The sequence below is a fragment of the Oncorhynchus nerka genome, linkage group LG4 (assembly GCF_034236695.1).
Source record: "Oncorhynchus nerka isolate Pitt River linkage group LG4, Oner_Uvic_2.0, whole genome shotgun sequence".
Lineage (NCBI taxonomy): Eukaryota > Metazoa > Chordata > Actinopteri > Salmoniformes > Salmonidae > Oncorhynchus > Oncorhynchus nerka.
In genome coordinates, this window is record NC_088399.1 from 69,134,662 (window position 1) to 69,153,338 (window position 18,677).

General features: G+C 44.5%; 1 protein-coding gene across 1 annotated transcript; it reads right to left on the reverse strand.

The window, feature by feature from the left end:
• Positions 1-150: 150 nt before the first annotated feature.
• LOC115128520 (protein mono-ADP-ribosyltransferase PARP10-like) lies at positions 151-18,430 on the reverse strand. Its single transcript, XM_029658419.2, has 12 exons — positions 17,855-18,430; positions 16,406-16,581; positions 15,930-16,172; positions 14,268-14,498; positions 11,535-12,580; positions 11,037-11,252; positions 7,397-7,523; positions 6,523-7,186; positions 5,642-6,051; positions 5,326-5,459; positions 5,054-5,228; positions 151-4,830 (listed from the first exon to the last, which is right to left on the reverse strand). Exons 2-12 carry the CDS (start codon positions 16,578-16,580, stop codon positions 4,532-4,534), a joined length of 3,720 nt encoding a protein of 1,239 aa, XP_029514279.2. The 5' UTR covers position 16,581; positions 17,855-18,430; the 3' UTR covers positions 151-4,531.
• Between the last annotated feature and the right edge of the window lie 247 nt (positions 18,431-18,677).

Consider the following 18,677-nt stretch of genomic DNA (forward strand, 5'->3'; position numbering starts at 1 on the left):
AATGTGTGTACGGTTTGAAATCTCACCATGTGTGCATTGCAGTTGTGTCCATAAATATGACAGGACACGTTTAATTGAACACAAAGCTTCAATTACAGCCACCTTTTTACTAAATAAAAAGTAAATATAAACACCATGTCTCAGAGGGAATACAATAAATATAAAACGTATTTATTTATTTTTTATTTCACCTTTATTTAACCAGGTAGGCAAGTTGAGAACAAGTTCTCATTTACAATTGCGACCTGGCCAAGATAAAGCTAAGGCAACGTGATAAGTAAAGTAACTATTTGGCTTCGCCAGACATATTACCAGTTAAATATATACATTTCACAAGTAACATTCCATGTCACACCACTGGAGGTCCGTTGTTAAACTGATTATAAACATCAAACTATACTGGAAACAATATGGTTCCAAACTATTACATTCATCTAATTCGCATGCATTACAATCATATTATTGATATGGATAAGAATGAGTATTTGTAATCATTGTACAGTAGGAGGCTGCTATAGTGTTGTCTTAGAAATAAACAGTAGCGTCGTAAACACACAAGTTATAAAAATTCGATTAAGACGCATATTAAGTGCCAACACCAGAGGAGCTGCTGTTCGGAGGATATAGTGGCATGGGTGTTCTTATGCATCCTGTTTCCATTGATCATCCTTGGAGATGTTTCTACAACTTGATTGGAGTCCACCTGTGGTAAATTCAATTGACTGGGCATGATTTGGAAAGGCACGCAAACACACACACACCTGTCTATTTAAAAAGGCCCCACAATTGACAGTGTACACTACCGTTCAAAAGTTTGGGGTCACTTAGAAATGTCCTTGATTTCCATGAAAACATACATGAAATGAGTTGCAAAATGAATAGGAAATGTAGTTGACAAGGTTATAAACAATGATTTTTAATTGAAATAGTGTCCTTCAAACTTCGCTTTCGTCAAAGAATCCGGCATTTGCAGCACTAGTTGTCAATTTGTTGAGGTAATCTGAAGAGATTTCAACACATGCTTGCTGAAGCACCTCCCACAAATGAGATTGGCTTGATGGTCACTTCTTACGGTCAAGCTGCTCCCACAACAGCTCAAAGGCGTTGAGATCCAGTGACTGTTCTGGCCACTCCATCATACACAGAATACCAGCCGACTGCTTCTTCCCTAAATAGTTCTTGCATAGTTTGGAGCTGTGCTTTAGGTCATTGTCCTGTTGGCGTTGCATGGCATTGCAAAATGGAGTGATAGCCTTCCTTCTTCAAGATGCCTTTTACCCTGTACAATCTCCCACTTTACCACCACCAAAGCACCTCCAGACCATAACATTGCCTGCACCATGCTTGACAGACGGCGTCAATCACTCCTCCAGAATCTTTTCTGCATCTCACAAATGTTCTTCGTGAGCCGAACACCTCAAACTTAGATTTGTCTGTCCATAACACTTTTTTCCAATCTTCCTCTGTCCAGTATCTGTTCTTTTGCCCATCTTTATCTATTATTGGCCAGTCTGAGATATTGCTTTTTCTTTGCAACTCTGCCTAGAAGGCCAGCATCCCGGAGTTGCCTCTTCACTGTTGACGTTGAGACTGGTGTTTTGCTGGCACTATTTAATTAAGCTGCTATTTGAGGACTTGAGAGGGGTCGTTCTCAAACTAGACACTAATGTACTTGTCCTCTTGCTCAGTAGTGCACCGGGGCATTCCACTCTTTCTATTCTGGTTAGAGCCAGTTTGAGCTATACTGTGAAGGGAGTAGTACACAGCGTTGTACGAGATCTTCCCTAGTCTTGGCAAATTCTCTCATGGAATAGCCTGACGAGTTTCAGAAGAAAATTATTTGTTTCTGGCCATTTTGAGCCTGTAATCGAACCTACAAATGCTGATGCTCCAGATACTCAACAAGTATAAAGGCAGACAGTTTTTTGCTTCTTTAATGAGGACAACAGTTTTCAGCTGTGCTAACATAATTGGAAAAGGGTTTTCTAATGATCAATTAGCCTTTTAAAATTATAAACTTGTATTAGCTAATACAACGTGCCATTGGAACACAGGAGTGATGGTTGCTGATAATGGGCCTCTATACACCTACGTAGATATTCCATTAAAAATCAGTAGTTTCCATCTACAATAGTCAATTACAACACGAACAATGTCTACACTGTATTTCTAATCAATTTGATGTTATTTTAATGCACTTATATTGTTGCTTTTCTTTAAAAACAAGGACATTTCTAAGTGACCCCAAACTTTTGAATGGTAGTGTATGTCAGAGCAAAAACCAAGCCATGAGGTTGAATGAATTGTCCGTAGAGCTCCGAGACTGGATAGTGTTGAGGCACAGATCTTGGGGAAGTGTACCAAAACATTTCTACAGCATTTAAGGTCCCCAAGAAATTTGGAAGCACCAAGACTCTTCCTAGAGCTGGCCGTCCAGCCAAACTGAGCAATCGGGGGACAAGGCCTTGGTCAGGGAGGTAACCGTGAACCCAATGGTCACGGACAGAGCTCCAGAGTTCCTCCATGGTGATGGGAGAACCTTCCAGAAGGACAACCATTTCTGCAGCACTCAACCAATCAGGCCTTTATGGTAGTGGCCAGACGGAAGCCACTCCTCAGTAAAAATCACGACAGCCCGCTTGTAGTTTGCCAAAAGGCAGATAAAAGACACTCATACCATGAGAAAGAAGATTCTCTGGTCTGATGAAACCAAGATTGAATTCTTTGGCCTGAATGCCAAGCATCACTTCTGGAGGAAATCTGGCACCATCTCTATGGTGAAGCATGGTCGTGGCAGCATCATGCTGTGGGGATGTTTCTCAGTGGAACAGACTGGTAGACTAGTCAAGATCGAGGGAAAGATGAACATAGCAAAGTACAGAGAGATTCTTGACAAAAACCTGCTCCAGAGCACTCAGGACCTCAGACTGGGGCGAAGGTTCATCTTCCAACAGGACAACGACCCTAAGCACACAGCCAAGACAACGCAGGAGCGGCTTCAGGACAAGTCTCAATGTCCTTGAGTGGCCCAGCCAGAGCCCAATCGAGAGACCTGAAAACAGCTGTGCAGTGACACTCCCCATCCAACCGGACAGAGCTTGAGAAGATCTGCAGAGAAGAATGGGAGAAACCTCCCGAATACAGGGGTGCCAAGCTTGTAGCGTCATACCCAAGAAGACTCAAGGCTGTAATCGCTGCCAAAGGTGCTTCAACAAAGTACTGAGTAAAGTGTCTGAATACTTTTAAAAAATGTAAATCACATTCACATATTTTTTTTAATACATTTGTATAAAAAAAAAAGTCTAAACCGGTTTTGCTTTGTCAATAAAGGGGTATTGTGTGTAGACTGAGTGGGATTGTTTTTATTTGATCGATTTTAGAATAAGGCTGTAACTTAACAAAATGTGGAAAAAGGGTCTGAATACTTTCCGAATGCACTGGATATTGGCTTGACTTAGTCTCTGGCCTAACAACATCCGTGTCAATATATCCTCCAAATACCTGCTTCCTGGGCATTATCACAAACACAATACACAGTATATTCTCAGAAGGCTTTTTCAAATTGAATTCCCATTAATCAGTCAAGAGCATCCGGACTGGTTGCATCACTGCCTGGTATGGCAACAGCTCGGCTGTTGGACCGCAAGGCAGACCGCAACTGGGCGGCAGGGTAGCCTAGTGGTTAGAGCGTTGGACTAGTTACCGGAAGGTTGCGAGTTCAAACCCCAGAGCTTACAAGGTACAAATATGTCATTCTGCCCCTGAACAGGCAGTTAACCCACTGTTCCTAGGCCGTCATTGAAAATAAGAAATTGTTCTTAACTGACTTGCCTGGTTAAATAAAGGTAAAATATATATATATATTTTTTTAAACGCAAGGCAGTACAGAGGGTAGTGCATATGGCCCAGTACATCACTGGAGCCAAGCTTCCTGCCATCCAGGACCTCTATACCAGGCAGTGTCAGAGGAAGGCCCTAACAATTGTCAAAGACTCCAGTCACCCTAGTCATAGACTGTTCTCTGCTACCGCAGAGCAAGCAGGACCGGAGCGCCAATCTAGGTCCAAGAGGATTCTAAACAGCTTCTACCGCCAAGCCATAACACTCTTGAACATCTAATCAATTGGCTATCCAGACTATTTGCATTGCCCCCCCTTTTACACTGCTGCTACTCTCTGTTTATTATCTATGCATAGTCATTTGAATAGCTCTACCTACATGTACATATTACCTCCATTACCCTGACTAACCGGTGACCCCGCACATTGACTCTGTACCGGTACCCCCTGTATATTGCCTCGCTATTGTTATTTTACTGCTGCTCTTTAATTACTTAAATTTCTTATTCTTTTTGTGTGTTTGTTTTTTCAAGACTGCATTGTTGGTTAAGTGCTTGTAAGCATTTCACTGTTGTATTCGGCGCACGTGACAAATAACATTTGATTTGAATCCTCTTTTCTCAACACGGAGAAAACCAACAAATAAAACACTGACCAAACAGTTCTTTGGATATCAATCAACTCCCACTCCCTCAGCGGTGAATCTTCTGACATGTGATGAGATACTCAGGGTAAGCCTGTGTGTCGTTGAAGATCACAAACAGAGAGGGGTTGTCCGTCTTATCTGCCACGCTGTCGTATCGGAGGGGTATGTCAGAGCTCTCCTTCAGAGGAGCAGTCTTCATGGAGTGACTGCCCTGAGTGAAGTCCCCAGTCAGCACCTTGGTCACAAACACAAACTTGTGTCCGTCTGCGTTGGGGGGAGAATATTGATCCTGGATGGACAGGGCCGAGTTCACAGCAAAGTAGACCCCCTGACCGTACACAGTGGCTGCAGAGAAAAACCACAACGAGAGGCCAAATTATTACAGAAAGAGATACAACAGGCCAAATTAGTAAAGTAGAACACTTGACAGTACACAGTGGCTGCAGAGAACAGCATATACAAAAGAGGCTACATTACTACAACAGTCTACATCTTCTACAATGAAAATAATGATGAAATGAAAACGCTGATGAACTAGAGCCTTTTTTTTAATATTAGAAGGCCTCACCATTCTTTCCACAGAAGCTTCTATTGAAGCCATGAACACAGATCTCTTTCACGCAGGTCTCGCTTGTGCCGTGGTACAGAGTCCGCTCCACTTCTGGGTCAGTGGTACTCTGATTTATACTAGCCTTCTTCAGTCTGTACTGGTTGTACAGGAGCCTATTCATCAGCTTCTCAACCTGGGAAATAAGATTAACAGAGCAATGGACTCCGACATCACTGATACAATACGAAGTTAATGGTTAGCTGCTGTCGACGTCGATAGATACCACATACCTTAATGATTCGGATTTCGTTGTGGAACTCCTGTATGGAGTCGTAGAAGTCTTTCACAACATCCTGAAACTCATCAGAATCCTTGTTCATTCTGGACGCTTCAGGCAGGTTGGACAGTAGACTGTAGTCCTCATCTGAAAAACAGAAACATATCGCAATATAGCTTGAAGGAAAACGGTGCAACATTAAATAGCTTTGTTAATATTAAAATAACAGGGATATTGCATCAGTAATAAAATAGCATCTCACAAATGTAATTCTTATCCCCCCCCCCCATAACAATAAGCTCACATACAGTATTTGCTAAGTTCTTTACCTTGCATCTCCGAGTACACGTCATCGGAGCTCAGCATCTTCCTGGAGATGGTGACGGACTTCCCAGAGGCCACGTTGTACTCCTGCATCTTCGCAAAGTTGATGATGTGCGGCAGGTTGTTGAGCAGGATGTCGATCTTTTCCTGCCTCATCTTCCAGGCGTTCTCCATGAACACTGTCGCCTCCGGAGCGTACGGGGTCTCCGTCCCTGACGACGCCGGGTCGTGCCACACCCATTGCACTGTCCGCAGGATGTCGGCGTCTGACGTCGTCGTGGAGATCCTCCTTAGCAGCAGCTTCATGTCCGGCATCGCACCGGTAACAAAGTCCTTGAACCCGGAGATGATTGCCGTAGTTCCCTGGATGGTGACCTCCACGGCGTGTTTCCTCTTGATGAGGTCCAGACACCACCTGATTGGTTGATTTAATTGACAATGAAACAATTCAAAAAGTGGTGGGCACCAATATTGAAAATTCCATATGATATTGTTTAATATCGATATGAGCAAGGCATATCGTAAGAGGTGTATTCTTCCTGTTAACCTATACTATTCTGTAAAAAGCATACATGACTGCTTCTGCATGCACAAAACCCTCTCACAGAGTTACCATGCCTGCTGATGGGCCATCAACTGTCGATGGGCTTCCCATCGTATTCAAATTGGTTAGGTAGGTTTTATGCTACAATAATATTCACACCTGGCCAATGGGCAATCTGCAAGCAGTTGTCCGAACTTCACAAAAAAGTTAACATTCACACTGTTGCAAAGTATTTTATATAAACCAATATGATATTGAACTCAAAATCGGGAAAAATGCGACTGAAATCAATATAGATTTTCCACAAATAAAATACATAGAACTGTACACACACACATGTACCTGTGATACTGAGACAGGCTCCTCAGGCTGCGGTGCACTAGCTTCTCCTTATGCTGTTTATTACTGACCCTCTTGTTCAGGGCAATGTCCACTCTGACCAGGTCACAACTGTAGCCTGCGTACACAAAGATTGTTGCCGAGTTGGCTGACTGAATGGCCTCCTGCAGAGATACCTGGACAGTCTGATCGAGGTGGGAGCCAGCAGTAGGGAGGGAAGCGGTAGGCATGGCACCACCATCATCCCGAGTCATCTTCGTCATCTTCCTGGACAGCTCTAGAACCTTCTGCAGCTCCTCCTCCTCGTCAGCCAGGGACCTCTTGGTGGTCTCCATAGAGTACTGGATGGCCAGGGACATCTGCGCCTCCTCCTCCAGGGTAGTGGAGAGTTGCATGGCCTGGGACATCTCTCCATCCTGAGTCACCACAGGAGCAGTAGCACCCACATCGTCACTATCCCCTCCCTCCACCAGGGGCAGTGGAGCCTCTTCCTCCACCTCAACGTTAGCGCTGTCCCTGTCTGGGCCCTGGTCAGAGCTCGGGGCCATGGGTTTCTCGGCCGGAAACAGATCCTCCTCCATGTCAGTGGTTCCGGTCAAACCGGAGAGGCCAGTGTCCACCGTCTCATCTATGGCTGAGAACAGCCTCTTTGCCTCCTCTATACGACCTGGGATCAGTACGTAGGTTTTCAGTGAGGAATTGCAAAAACAATCCCAATAGAATAACTACCTTCTCTGAACATTATTCTGGCCACCATGCTTCCATATGCTCTTTAGAGTCCAGGATGGGTTACTGTGCATCACTGTGACAAATGTTGTAAAAAGGGATTTACAAATACATTTGATTGATATGAGAAGAGTAAAATTAAAGTATGCACCTCTGTCTAAAGCTGAGAGGCTGTTGGAAGTCTGGATAGTGCAAGTCAGAACTGATGTTGAGGCCTGTAAGGAACTTCTCTGGAAGCTCTGATGGGACGTCATATTCCACGCAGCCTCAAAGATGTCCTGTAGAGAGATGACAAAACTAGAATACACAACATACATACCAGAATACAGTGCAGTCGGAAAGTATTCAGACCACTTGACTTTTTCCACATTGTAACGTAACAGACATTTTTTCCCCCTCTCATCAAATTGACACAATACCTCATAATGACAAAGCAAAAACAGCTTTAAAAAAAACTTAAATACTTTGAAGGAACTTTGGCAGCATTTACAGCCTTCTTGAGCATGACGCTGCAAGCTTGGTACACCTGTGTTTGGGGAGTTTATCCCATTTTTCTCTGCAGATCCTCTCAACCTCTGTCAAGTTGGATGAGGAATGTCCCTGCACAGCTATTTTCAGGTTTCCCCAGAGAGTTAAAATCCGGGCTTTGACTGAGCCACTCAAGGACATTCAGAGACTTGTCCCGAAGCAACTCCTGCATTGTCTTGGCTGTGTGCTTAGGGTCGTTGTCCTGTTGGAAGGTGAACCGTCACCCCAGTCTGAGGTCCTGAGTGCTCTGGAGCAGGTTTTCGTCAAGTGTACTTCACTCCATTAATCTTTCCCTCGATCCTGACTAGTCTCCCAGTGCTAGGTTTCCTCTAGATGTGACACTTGGCATTCAGGCCAAATAGTTCAATCTTGGTTTAATCAGAACAGATCATCTTGTTTTTCATGGTCTGGGAGTCTTTAGGTGCCTTTTGGCAAATTCCAAGCTGGCTGTCATGTGCCTTTTACTGAGTGGCGGCTTCAGTCTGGCCACTCTGCCATAAAGGCCTGATTGGTGAGGTGCTGCATAGATGGTTGTCCTTCTGGAAGGTTCTCCCATCTCCACAGAGGAACTCTGTCAGAGTGACCATTGGGTTCTTAGTCACCTCCCTGACCAAAGCCGGGTGGCCAGCACTAGGAAGAGTCTTGGTGGTTCCAAACTTCCATTTAAGAATGATGGCCATTGTGTTCTTGGGGGGCCTCCAATGTTGGTACCCTTCCCCAGGTCTGTACCTCGACACAATCCTGTCTCAGAGCTCTACGGTCAATTCCTTCGACCTCACGGCTTGGTGTTTGCTCTAACATGCACTGTCAACTGTGGAACAGAGGGCCTCCCGGGTGGCGCAGTAGCTGTGCCACCAGAGACTCTGGGTTCGCGCCCAGGCTCTGTCGTAACCGGCCGACCGGGATGTCCGTGGGCGACGCACAATTGGGCGCAGTGCGCGCTAACCAAGGTTGCCTGGTGCACAGTGTTTCCTCCGACACATTGGTGCGGCTGGCTTCCGGGTTGGATGGCACTGTGTTAAGAAGCAGTGCGGCTTGGTTGGGTTGTGTATCGGAGGACGCATGACTTTCAACCTTAGTCTCTCCCGAGCCCGTACGGGAGTTGTAGCGATGAGACAAGATAGTAGCTACTAAACAATTGGATACTACGAAATTGGGGAGAAAAAGGGGTAAAATTCAACTGCAGGACCATATATAGACAGGTGTGTGCCTTTCCAAATCGTGTCCAACCAATTTAATTTACCACCGGTGGACCCCAATCAAGTTGTAGAAACATCAAGGACGATCAATGGAAACAGGATGCACCTGAGCTCAATTCCAAGTCTCAAAGCAAAGGGTTTGAATACTTATGTAAATAAGTTTATTTGGGGGGGGGGGGGTTATATAAAAACATGTTTTTGCTTTGTCATTATGTGTAGAATGATGAGGAAAAATATATATTTGATCCATTTCAGAATAAGGTTGTAACGTAACAAACTGTGGAAAACGTCAAGGGGTCTGAATACTTTCCGAATGCACTAATACATATGTCTCTGAAATACACCATAGGCTTAAAGAGATTCTCCAGTACTTATACCTTTTAGCCGGTAGTTCTCAAAGTAGCACTCATGACCCAAAATTGATCCTCAAAAATGGTTTAGTATGTCATATATCCACCACGTTATTGCTCTCTGTGCATCTTGCTATTTGTCACTCAAAATGGCAATGGACTGAAGCTCATTGGCTAGGACTCGAATTGCTAGGGGGGCTGGCCCGCATGGGGGAAAATGACTCAGCAGTTTCTGGAAAAACAGGCCCTTTCAAAGTAGGGATTTAGTGGCTAACTGAGGTAAGACACTAATTTTGTTCATACAATGAACAAAAATATAAGAACAACATGTAAAGTGTTGGTCCCATGTTTCATGAGGTGAAATAAAAGATCCCAGAAATGTTCCGTACGCACAAACAACTTATTTCCAAATAGGTTTACTCTCTAGTAACCTGACTGCAGCTCGGCGTCATAACCGACTTCAGTGTGCAAATGCTCACCTTCGATGGCCACTGGCGCGCTGGAGAAGTGTGCTCTTCGTTGATTAATACCCAGTTCAACTGTACCGGGCAGATGGCAGACAGCATGCATGGTGTCGTGTGGGCGAATGGTTTGCTGATGTCAATGTTGTGAACAGAGTGCCCTATGGTGGTGGGGTTTGGTGGTGGGGTATGGGCAGGCACAAGCTACAGACAACGAACACAGATGGCAATTTCAATGCACAGAGATACCGTGTGGAGATCCTGAGATCCATTGTCGTGCCCTTCATCTGTCACCACATGTTTCAGCATGATAATGCACAGAGATACCGTGTGGAGATCCTGAGATCCATTGTCGTGCCCTTCATCCGTCACCACATGTTTCAGCATGATAATGCACAGAGATACCGTGTGGAGATCCTGAGATCCATTGTCGTGCCCTTCATCCGTCACCACATGTTTCAGCATGATAATGCACAGAGATACACCACATGTTTCAGCATGATAATGCACAGAGATCCTGAGATCCATTGTCGTGCCCTTCATCCGTCACCACATGTTTCAGCATGATAATGCACGGCACCCATGTTGTAAGGATTTGTACACAATTCCTGGAAGCTGAAAATGTCCCAGTTCTTCCATGGCCTGCATACTCACCAGACATGTACCCCATTGAGCATGTTTGGGATGCTCTGGAGCGACGTGTACGACAGTGTGTTCCAGTTCCCGCCAATATCCAGCAACTTCGTACATCCAATGAAGAGAAGTGGGACAACATTCCACAGGCCACGATCAACAGCCTGATCAACTCTATGCGAAGGAGATGTGTCGCACTGCATGACCAACAGATGCATATCTGTATTCCCAGTCATGTGAAGTCCATACACACGGGCCTGATGAAGTTATTTTAATTACGGAGTTACAATTCATATAAAATCATAGAAATTGTTGCATGTTGTGTTCATATTTTTGTCCAGTGTAGATTACGCATGTATCAACTACACATCTAGTTCAAAGCGGGAGGTTTAAAGAAATACTTAGTAGTTACAAAAGTTCCAGAGCATGTCTTTAACCATACTTATCCCAATAAAAAAATACAGCAAACCTTTAAAGAATCTATCAAATGTAGAGGAACAAATCCATGGCACAGAAAACAAATCCCCGTCTCTGTGCAGATTGTAATTTGGCTACCACATTCGCTAGTTAATTAGTAATGATACAGTCTATATTCATGTCTTTATCATTGAGCCAACTACCTCGTTGTCCAGGGGTTCCCAGTGCACCTTCTCCATGTTTATGTAGACCTGGAACTTAGTCTGCATCTCCCTGAGGATGCTGGTTCCCTCCCCCTCCTGGATGAGGAACCGCGCCACGCCAGTCTGTTTCACCGTGATGGTTCTGGTCTCGGTGGACAACACCACGCCCCTCAGAACCTCATCGGCCATTTGACATGCCGCAGCATTGCCTTGGATCTACCAATCACAGTCACATGGATGATTAAAAGGAGGTGGAAGGTTTATAAGGCCATTTACCAAGACATCCGATACCCTTTTCACGATAGCATGCACATTTGAGCCGTACTATACTGGCTGAGATTTTCTTTTCACATTGTCCTCTCCAGCATGTGTAACCAGTATAGATCAGCTTGACTCGGGAGAGTGAAAAGGGTATGAGAGAATTACAGCATATACTGTGTTGAATTTATATAATACAATGCATGCTTTTATGATTTTTCTAAAAAGTAAAACACCTACTCTGAGTCCACAGACGCCATGTGCGTCTAGAGGGAAGATAGACACCTGGTTCATATCAGCCAGTAGCTGATGATGGTGGGTCTGGATGTACTTCAACATGCCTGGCTCCATAGAGATGATAGCCTCCGTTTCAATGGGTGTACTGAGGAACTCCACTATCTTAGCCTGCTTCTCCTCCTCCAACCCTCTCAGAGTCAGGACATCTATCTGTCCTCTTTCGGACACCTTAGCTGAGCAAAGAGTCAGAGACTGGAGGAAGCCAGTCCACTCCTGGGCATACAGCATACACTCGTACACTCTGTCCACGGGGATACTGAAGTCAGACAGCAGAGTCTTCAACATGCTACATGCCTGGCTCACCAAGCTGGGAGACAGAGACGTTACCATGACGACACAGTCCGACACGGTGTACATGGACGGCAGCCCGTTTTCTTTCAACGTCTGTAGCAGCCTGTCCTTCACTTCCTGTTTGGCCAGGAAGTGGGCCTTTTCTGGGTCAAAGGTGAGATGAGCCTGGGCCACGCCCCCAAGGAACTCCAACACAGCGTTTTTCAACTGCTCCAGCGTTGGCTGGTCAGGCCCGGCCATGTGGACCCCGTCCTCCCTGATCTGGATGCTACAGCCTTGGTGGGCCAGCTGGAGGCTCTGGGGCAGGGGACTGGCCTGGAGCAGGGCGAGTTTCACCGGGTCTGGGACGGAAATGTGGCTAGACATGGGCTCTGGGGTCGAAATTAGGTCACCCATGCCTCCCTGGGCTGCTACTGCCTGGGACACAGGGGGGGACAGAGGGGGGACCAGAGGCTCAGAGGTAGCCTTGTGAGAGGACTGAGAACGGTCACTGGTACTGTCTGCAGGGAGAGAATCAGTCTGTGATTGACCACCACTGTCTGTCTGCTGTGTGTTCGTTGTGCTACCATCTGATGTTCCATTCACAGAGGTCAGGGGAGAGGAGGAGCCGTCCTCTGATTGGAGGAAGGAGAAGTAAGGCCTGACCGTCAGATCTGTCTCCTCCAGTTTATGTGATTGTTTAAGGACACGTTCCACTGCTGTTAGATGCATTAACAAGGAAGGGAATTAAATGCATTCAACAGCTGCATAGAATTTGCATGCTTTATAACCCGGCTTTATAGCTTTTATGTTGCATTGACATACACTACCAGTCCAAAGTTTTAGAACACCTACTCATTCAAGGGATTTTCTTTATTTTTACTACTTTCTACATTGTAGAATAATAGTGAAGATATCAGAACTATGAAACAACACATATGGAATCATGTAGTAACCCAAAGTGTTAAATCAAAGTATATTTGATATTCTTCAAATAGCCACCCTTCGCTTTGATGACAGCTTTCCACTCTTGGCATTCCTCAACCAGCTTCACCTGGAATGCTTTTCCAACAGTCTTGTTGGCTGCTTTTCCTTCACTCTGCGGTCCGACTCATCCCAAACCATCTCAATTTGGTTGAGGTCAGGGGAATGTGGAGGCCAGATCAACTGATGCAGCACTCCATCACTCTCCTTTTGGTAAAATAGCCCTTACACAGCCTGGAGGTGTGTTGGGTCATCTTCCGATTGAAAAACAAATTATAGTCCCACCAAGCGCAAACCAGATAGGATGGAGTATCGCTGCAGAATGCTGTGGGAACTACACATGCGGAGATAATCCGTTCATCTACTCTGCGTCTCACAAAGACACGGCGGTTGGAACCAAAAATCTCACATTTGGACTCCAGACCAAAGGACAAATGTCCACCTGCCTAATGTCTATTGCTAGTGTTTCTTGGCCCAAGCAAGTCCCTTCTTATTGGTGTCCTTTAGTAGTGGTTTCTTTGCAGCAATTCGACAATGAAGGCCTGATTCACATAGTGAATCAATCTAAACAGTTGATGTTGAGATGTGTGTGTTACTTGAACTCTGTGAAGCATTTATTTGGGCTGCAATTTCTGAGGCTGGTAACTCCAATGAATTTATCCTCTGCATCAAAGATAACTCTGGGTCATCCTTTCCTGTGGAGATCCTCATGAGAGCTAGTTTCATCATGGAGCTTGATGGTTTTTGAGACTGCACTTGAAGAAACTTTCAAAGTTCTTAACATTTTCCAGATTGACTGACCTTCATGTCTTGAAGTAATGATGGATTGTCGTTTCTATTTGTTTATTTGAGCGGTTCTTGCCATATGGACTCTGTCTTTTACCAAATAGGGCCATCTTCTGTATACCCCCCCTACTTTGTCACTACACAACTGATTGGCTCAAACACATGAAGGAAAGGAATTCCACAACTTTTAACAAGGCACACCTGTTAATTGAAATGCATTCCAGGTGACCACCTCATGAAGCTGGTTGAGAGAATGCCAAGTGTGCAAAGCTGTCATCAAGGCATAGGGTGGCTATTTGAAGAATCTCAGATATATTTGTATTTGTTGTACACGTTTTTGGTCACTAAATGATTCCATATGTGTTATTCCATTGTTGTGATGTCTTCACTATTATTCTACAATAAATAGTAAAAAATAGTAAAAATAAAGAAAAACCCTTGAAAGAGTGGGTGTTCTAAAACGTTTGACCGGTAGTTACAAAACCTAACATAATTACTTTAAAAACATATAAAACAGCTAAAATGTAACCGCTTGTACACAAACAGATGAAGCCCTTGTGGATGACGTCCTTAACAACTTACATCCAAACAAACAGTCGGTAGAGATACAGTACATAAAAACATTTCTAAACCTACAGTCAAAGTCCAGGAAGGAGACCCTGGCAACCCCCTCTGACATCATGGTGACCTCCTTAACTTCAAGGCGCCCGCCCCGTTGGCTCTCCAGGTACAGAGTAAGCATGTCTGCTGTGATGCTGGGGTGCACGTTCTCCATTAGGATGGAGTCAGTTTGATCGATCTGTTCCAGAGCGATCTGCGCTCCATCCAGAGGCTTCTTAGAGATCTTTGAGCAAAGCTTCTGGAAGTCTGTGCATGCAAAATAAGGAAGAATTCACAAATTAACTATATTGTATGCAAAAGCATAGCCAATTACAATATATTTGTAATTATGTTGTTTCCCAAATCATGAGCCGTCCTCAATTACTTAAAATCTACGGTTTGATTGTGATGATACTTAACTTTTATCCAAAAGGGGGGGCTCAACTCCCCTGAATGAGGTGTGCTTGTGACTGTGGTCGAGCAACTACTCTCTCCTTGAGCAACAGGGAGCGTGGCTTTGTGTGTTCAGCAGCAGCAGCAGCAGAAGGGAGAGATGACAGAACTATAGAAAACGTACATTATAAGCGCCGGAGTTGTGTATCAGATTTAACAAACCAAACCTTGAAATTCCATTATGGAAGGTAAAGTAAAAACTCTAACCGGTCTTTGCATCAATACCGGTATATTGTAAAATATGGTATACCGCTGAGCCCTAGTTGCGTTTATATTTTTGCTCAGAATACTTCCATAAAAATGTTGGAACTGGTATCCGGGGGACCTTCAGATGAGTCTTGTAAGGACTGTGGTCATCCGATAGCAACACAACCGACATGTAGCCCAAAATGTTCGGACACTAGAGACAGAAGTTGGCAGATCAGCAGTACCGACTTCAGACAAGTCCCTCGTGTCCGAGAGGGGTCATAACAGTTTCTAGGTCAAACCGTTCGGACGCTAGAGAGAATTTTGTGAGAAGACCAATTTTCTGGATGTCTCATGCTATTTTTGGGTCTCGCTTATGGCGGCAGAACGGCAAGGACCGAACCGGCCCTGCACATGGCTACACGCAACTTTCGCTTTGATCTCAAAACAAGCGCGTCTACGCATACTGTAAACACAGTCCAGTTCAAAGTGAATGGCACAGATCCATATATGGCAATGGTTTATTTGCATATAGGCCTACTGCAGTTCTGATTAGTTATGTCACACCGGTCTGTGTAGAGTTCAGGCTGAGTCGTGCGTGTCAATACAATCCTACTCAGATGCGTTCTGCCTACAAAATCTCTTGCATAGTTAGTTTTGTTTCGATATGTTGCATTGAAAGTGGATAATTCAATCGCGTTAATTCGATCACAATTGACACAGTAAAGGGAAACGTTTATAGCGTTAACTAAGGGGGAAAACTCTAGAAAGTTTAGTGCTTCTCTGACACGGGCTGATATTTCTTCTGCATGGCAGTTCTGGTGAGCTGCGCGCCTGCCGCAGCTTAGATGGAACATTGGTCTCATGGTCTAACAAACACCGCTCTGGCTCTGTCACCTTTAACCGCAGATGTGGAAGTGCGACATCGGTGGATTGAGGCTCACCCAATGCAAAAAAACAAAAAAACAAAACTCTCTAGCTTAAACTGGCAGATTTTTATGGAGATACATTTATGCTAATTAGGCATAGGGGGTTCAACTTAATAGGAAAAGGCCAAACCTTTATTGAAGGCCTGATGGAAGTGTACTAGGACCAGGTCCCTGCCAGGTGAGGGGTATAGAGTGTAGTCGTGCATGTCCATCCCCATCATGTTCTCTACATACAGCTCCACCAGCTCCTGACAGCTGGTTGGGTTAACCCCCCGCAGCAGCAGCCTCCGTGGATCCTTACACGCAGGCTTCCTCACGGTCAGCTCAGCATTGCTCAGGACATGTGCTCTTTTAGACAGGACCCTTGATGCAACTGGCAATCAAACAAAGACATAATCAGCATGCCATGGATGAATCGTTTGTTGGTGCAATATTATCATGAATTTGTGGACCACAGGATGACTAGTTGTTGCTAAGACATCAGACTTCTGTGGATCCAGATAAAGAAAGGAAATCTGATTATGATGTGTAGGTTCATAATGTGAAACTTATTGGCCTTAAAACATATCAGATCCCAATAATTACACCGACTGAATGCATTCTTACCCTCCGCCTCTTCAAACAGCAGTAAGGCGCGGCTCCCTTCCAGCTTCACAGACACCAGATTACCTCCCCCAGAACGACGCTTGTTCTCAAAGTACAAATACAACAGCTCATCCTCCACCTCCTCTGGTACTCCCAGCACCTCCACTGTCCGGTTCTCTTGGCTTTCAGCAGACATCCTGACATACAGGCACAGGAATAATCAATGGGATTGATTGACTTGCAAAGTACAAGGTGTAAGTACACACACACACACACACATCTACAAATGTATGTGGACACACATTCAAATTAATGGATTCAGCTATTTCAGCCACACCCGTTGCTGACAGGTGTATAAAATCGAGCACACAGTCATGCAATCTCCATAGACAACCATTGGCAGTAGAATGACCTTACTGAAGAGCTCAGTGACTTTCAACGTGGCACCATCATAGGATGCCACCATTCCAACATGTCAGTTCGTCAAATTTCTGCCCTGCTAGAGCTGTGCCGGTCAACTGTTAAGTGTTGTTATTGTGAGGTGGAAACATCTAGGAGCAACAACGGCTCAGCCGCGAAGTGGTAGGCCACACAAGCTCACAGAACAGGATCCTCGAGTGCTGAAAAACACATCACCGAGTTCCAAACTGCGTCTGGAAACAACCTCAACACAATAACTGTTCGTCAGGGAGCTTCATGAAATGGGTTTCCATGGCCGAGCAGCAGCACACAAGCCTAAAATCCATCATGCACAATGCCAAGCATCAGCTGGAGTGGTGTAATACAAATATCAAAATAAGCTTCAAATGTAGCCCTCATCTACAATACGCTTCATAAGAGACTGTACTTTACCAAAATGCTGGGATCTTTTATTGTACAATACTGACTGTTTTACAAATCTTTCATTGAGAATATTTAAACTTTTTGCACTGAGATGCAGTGTCTTAGACCACTGCGCCACTCGGAGGCCCTAAAGGCTACTTTAAACGTGTACATGATACCGCACAAAATTCTCACTCCATATATTAATGCCCATTTTGGAATGAGATGATCAACGAGCAGGTGTCCACATACTTTTGGTTATGTAGTGTACGTACTGTATCATAGCCAGCACAGACAGGGCTAGTATGAACACACCTACAGCCAGGTGTGTATTGATTGTGTAATGTGCATTGATCACAAAATGTATCCTACTTGGCTACAAAAGTCAGGAGTTAAGTTGACTTAACTAAAAATCAAACAAATACATCGCTGAATATAATAGAATGTGGTGGGTTTTATGAACATTAGTAACGTCACTCATTTTCGATGAAATATAAACTGAAACTATCCACGGCGCACAACATCGCAAGTAGCACAAAGAGCAAATGGCACAATTACATAAAGGAATAATAACTCTCGCTGGGTATAAATATGAATTTGCCCTTAGCTTTGAAACACCTTTATTCGCAGTTTAAAGGAAAAACTTACCTGGAATACAAGCATTCTCAGATCACGACGCACAGAAATGGCTTCATTGGCGATTTCTTCTTCTTTGAGATTGGGTTGGCGGGTCGCATACAACTTTAAGGTGCATACACTGCCACCTACTGTACTGGATTGCGAAGCCAGACACAGCCTACATACATTAAATTCTCTTCATTTTTCCCGTTCTTCGAAGAAGGTGAAAGAGACTTGACACCACTTCCCTCCCCCCAATACACCACCCAAACCCCATCCAGCCTCTCCAACCCTTTCACACAATATCTACATCATACAGTTCACAAAATATCAACACATGCTACACCATTTCCTCCTCTAAACACTCCACAGACCTGTTTCATGTCTCCCTACCATCCACAACGTGGCATTCAAACCTGTGTTCCCAACCCGTAGTTTACTCCACCCAACTTCCTCTTCTACATCCCTTACACCCCACCTCTTCCTTTAATGACCAGAGCACACAATAAAATTGCCTCCCCTTACTACTAATATCCCACTCCATTTGCCAAAGATTAAGCCCTTTTGCCCTGATCAAGGACTTCACTTCCCTACGGCCCAGCGGGACCTGAATATCTAACAACTTCTTCTTCTTCTATGATATCATGGTGGTCCGAAAACAATGGTTTATGTGCATGCCGCCACCTACTGCTCTGGAATGTACGATCAATCACGATCTGCCCAATTTTGTACTAGCATAAAGAAAAGTATTAAGTTATCTAAACCAAATAAATCCTTAACTTCTACCAAACCCTCCCCCTCCCCACAAAACCCCTCCCCTACCCCATTAAACTTATATATCATGCTGAAACAC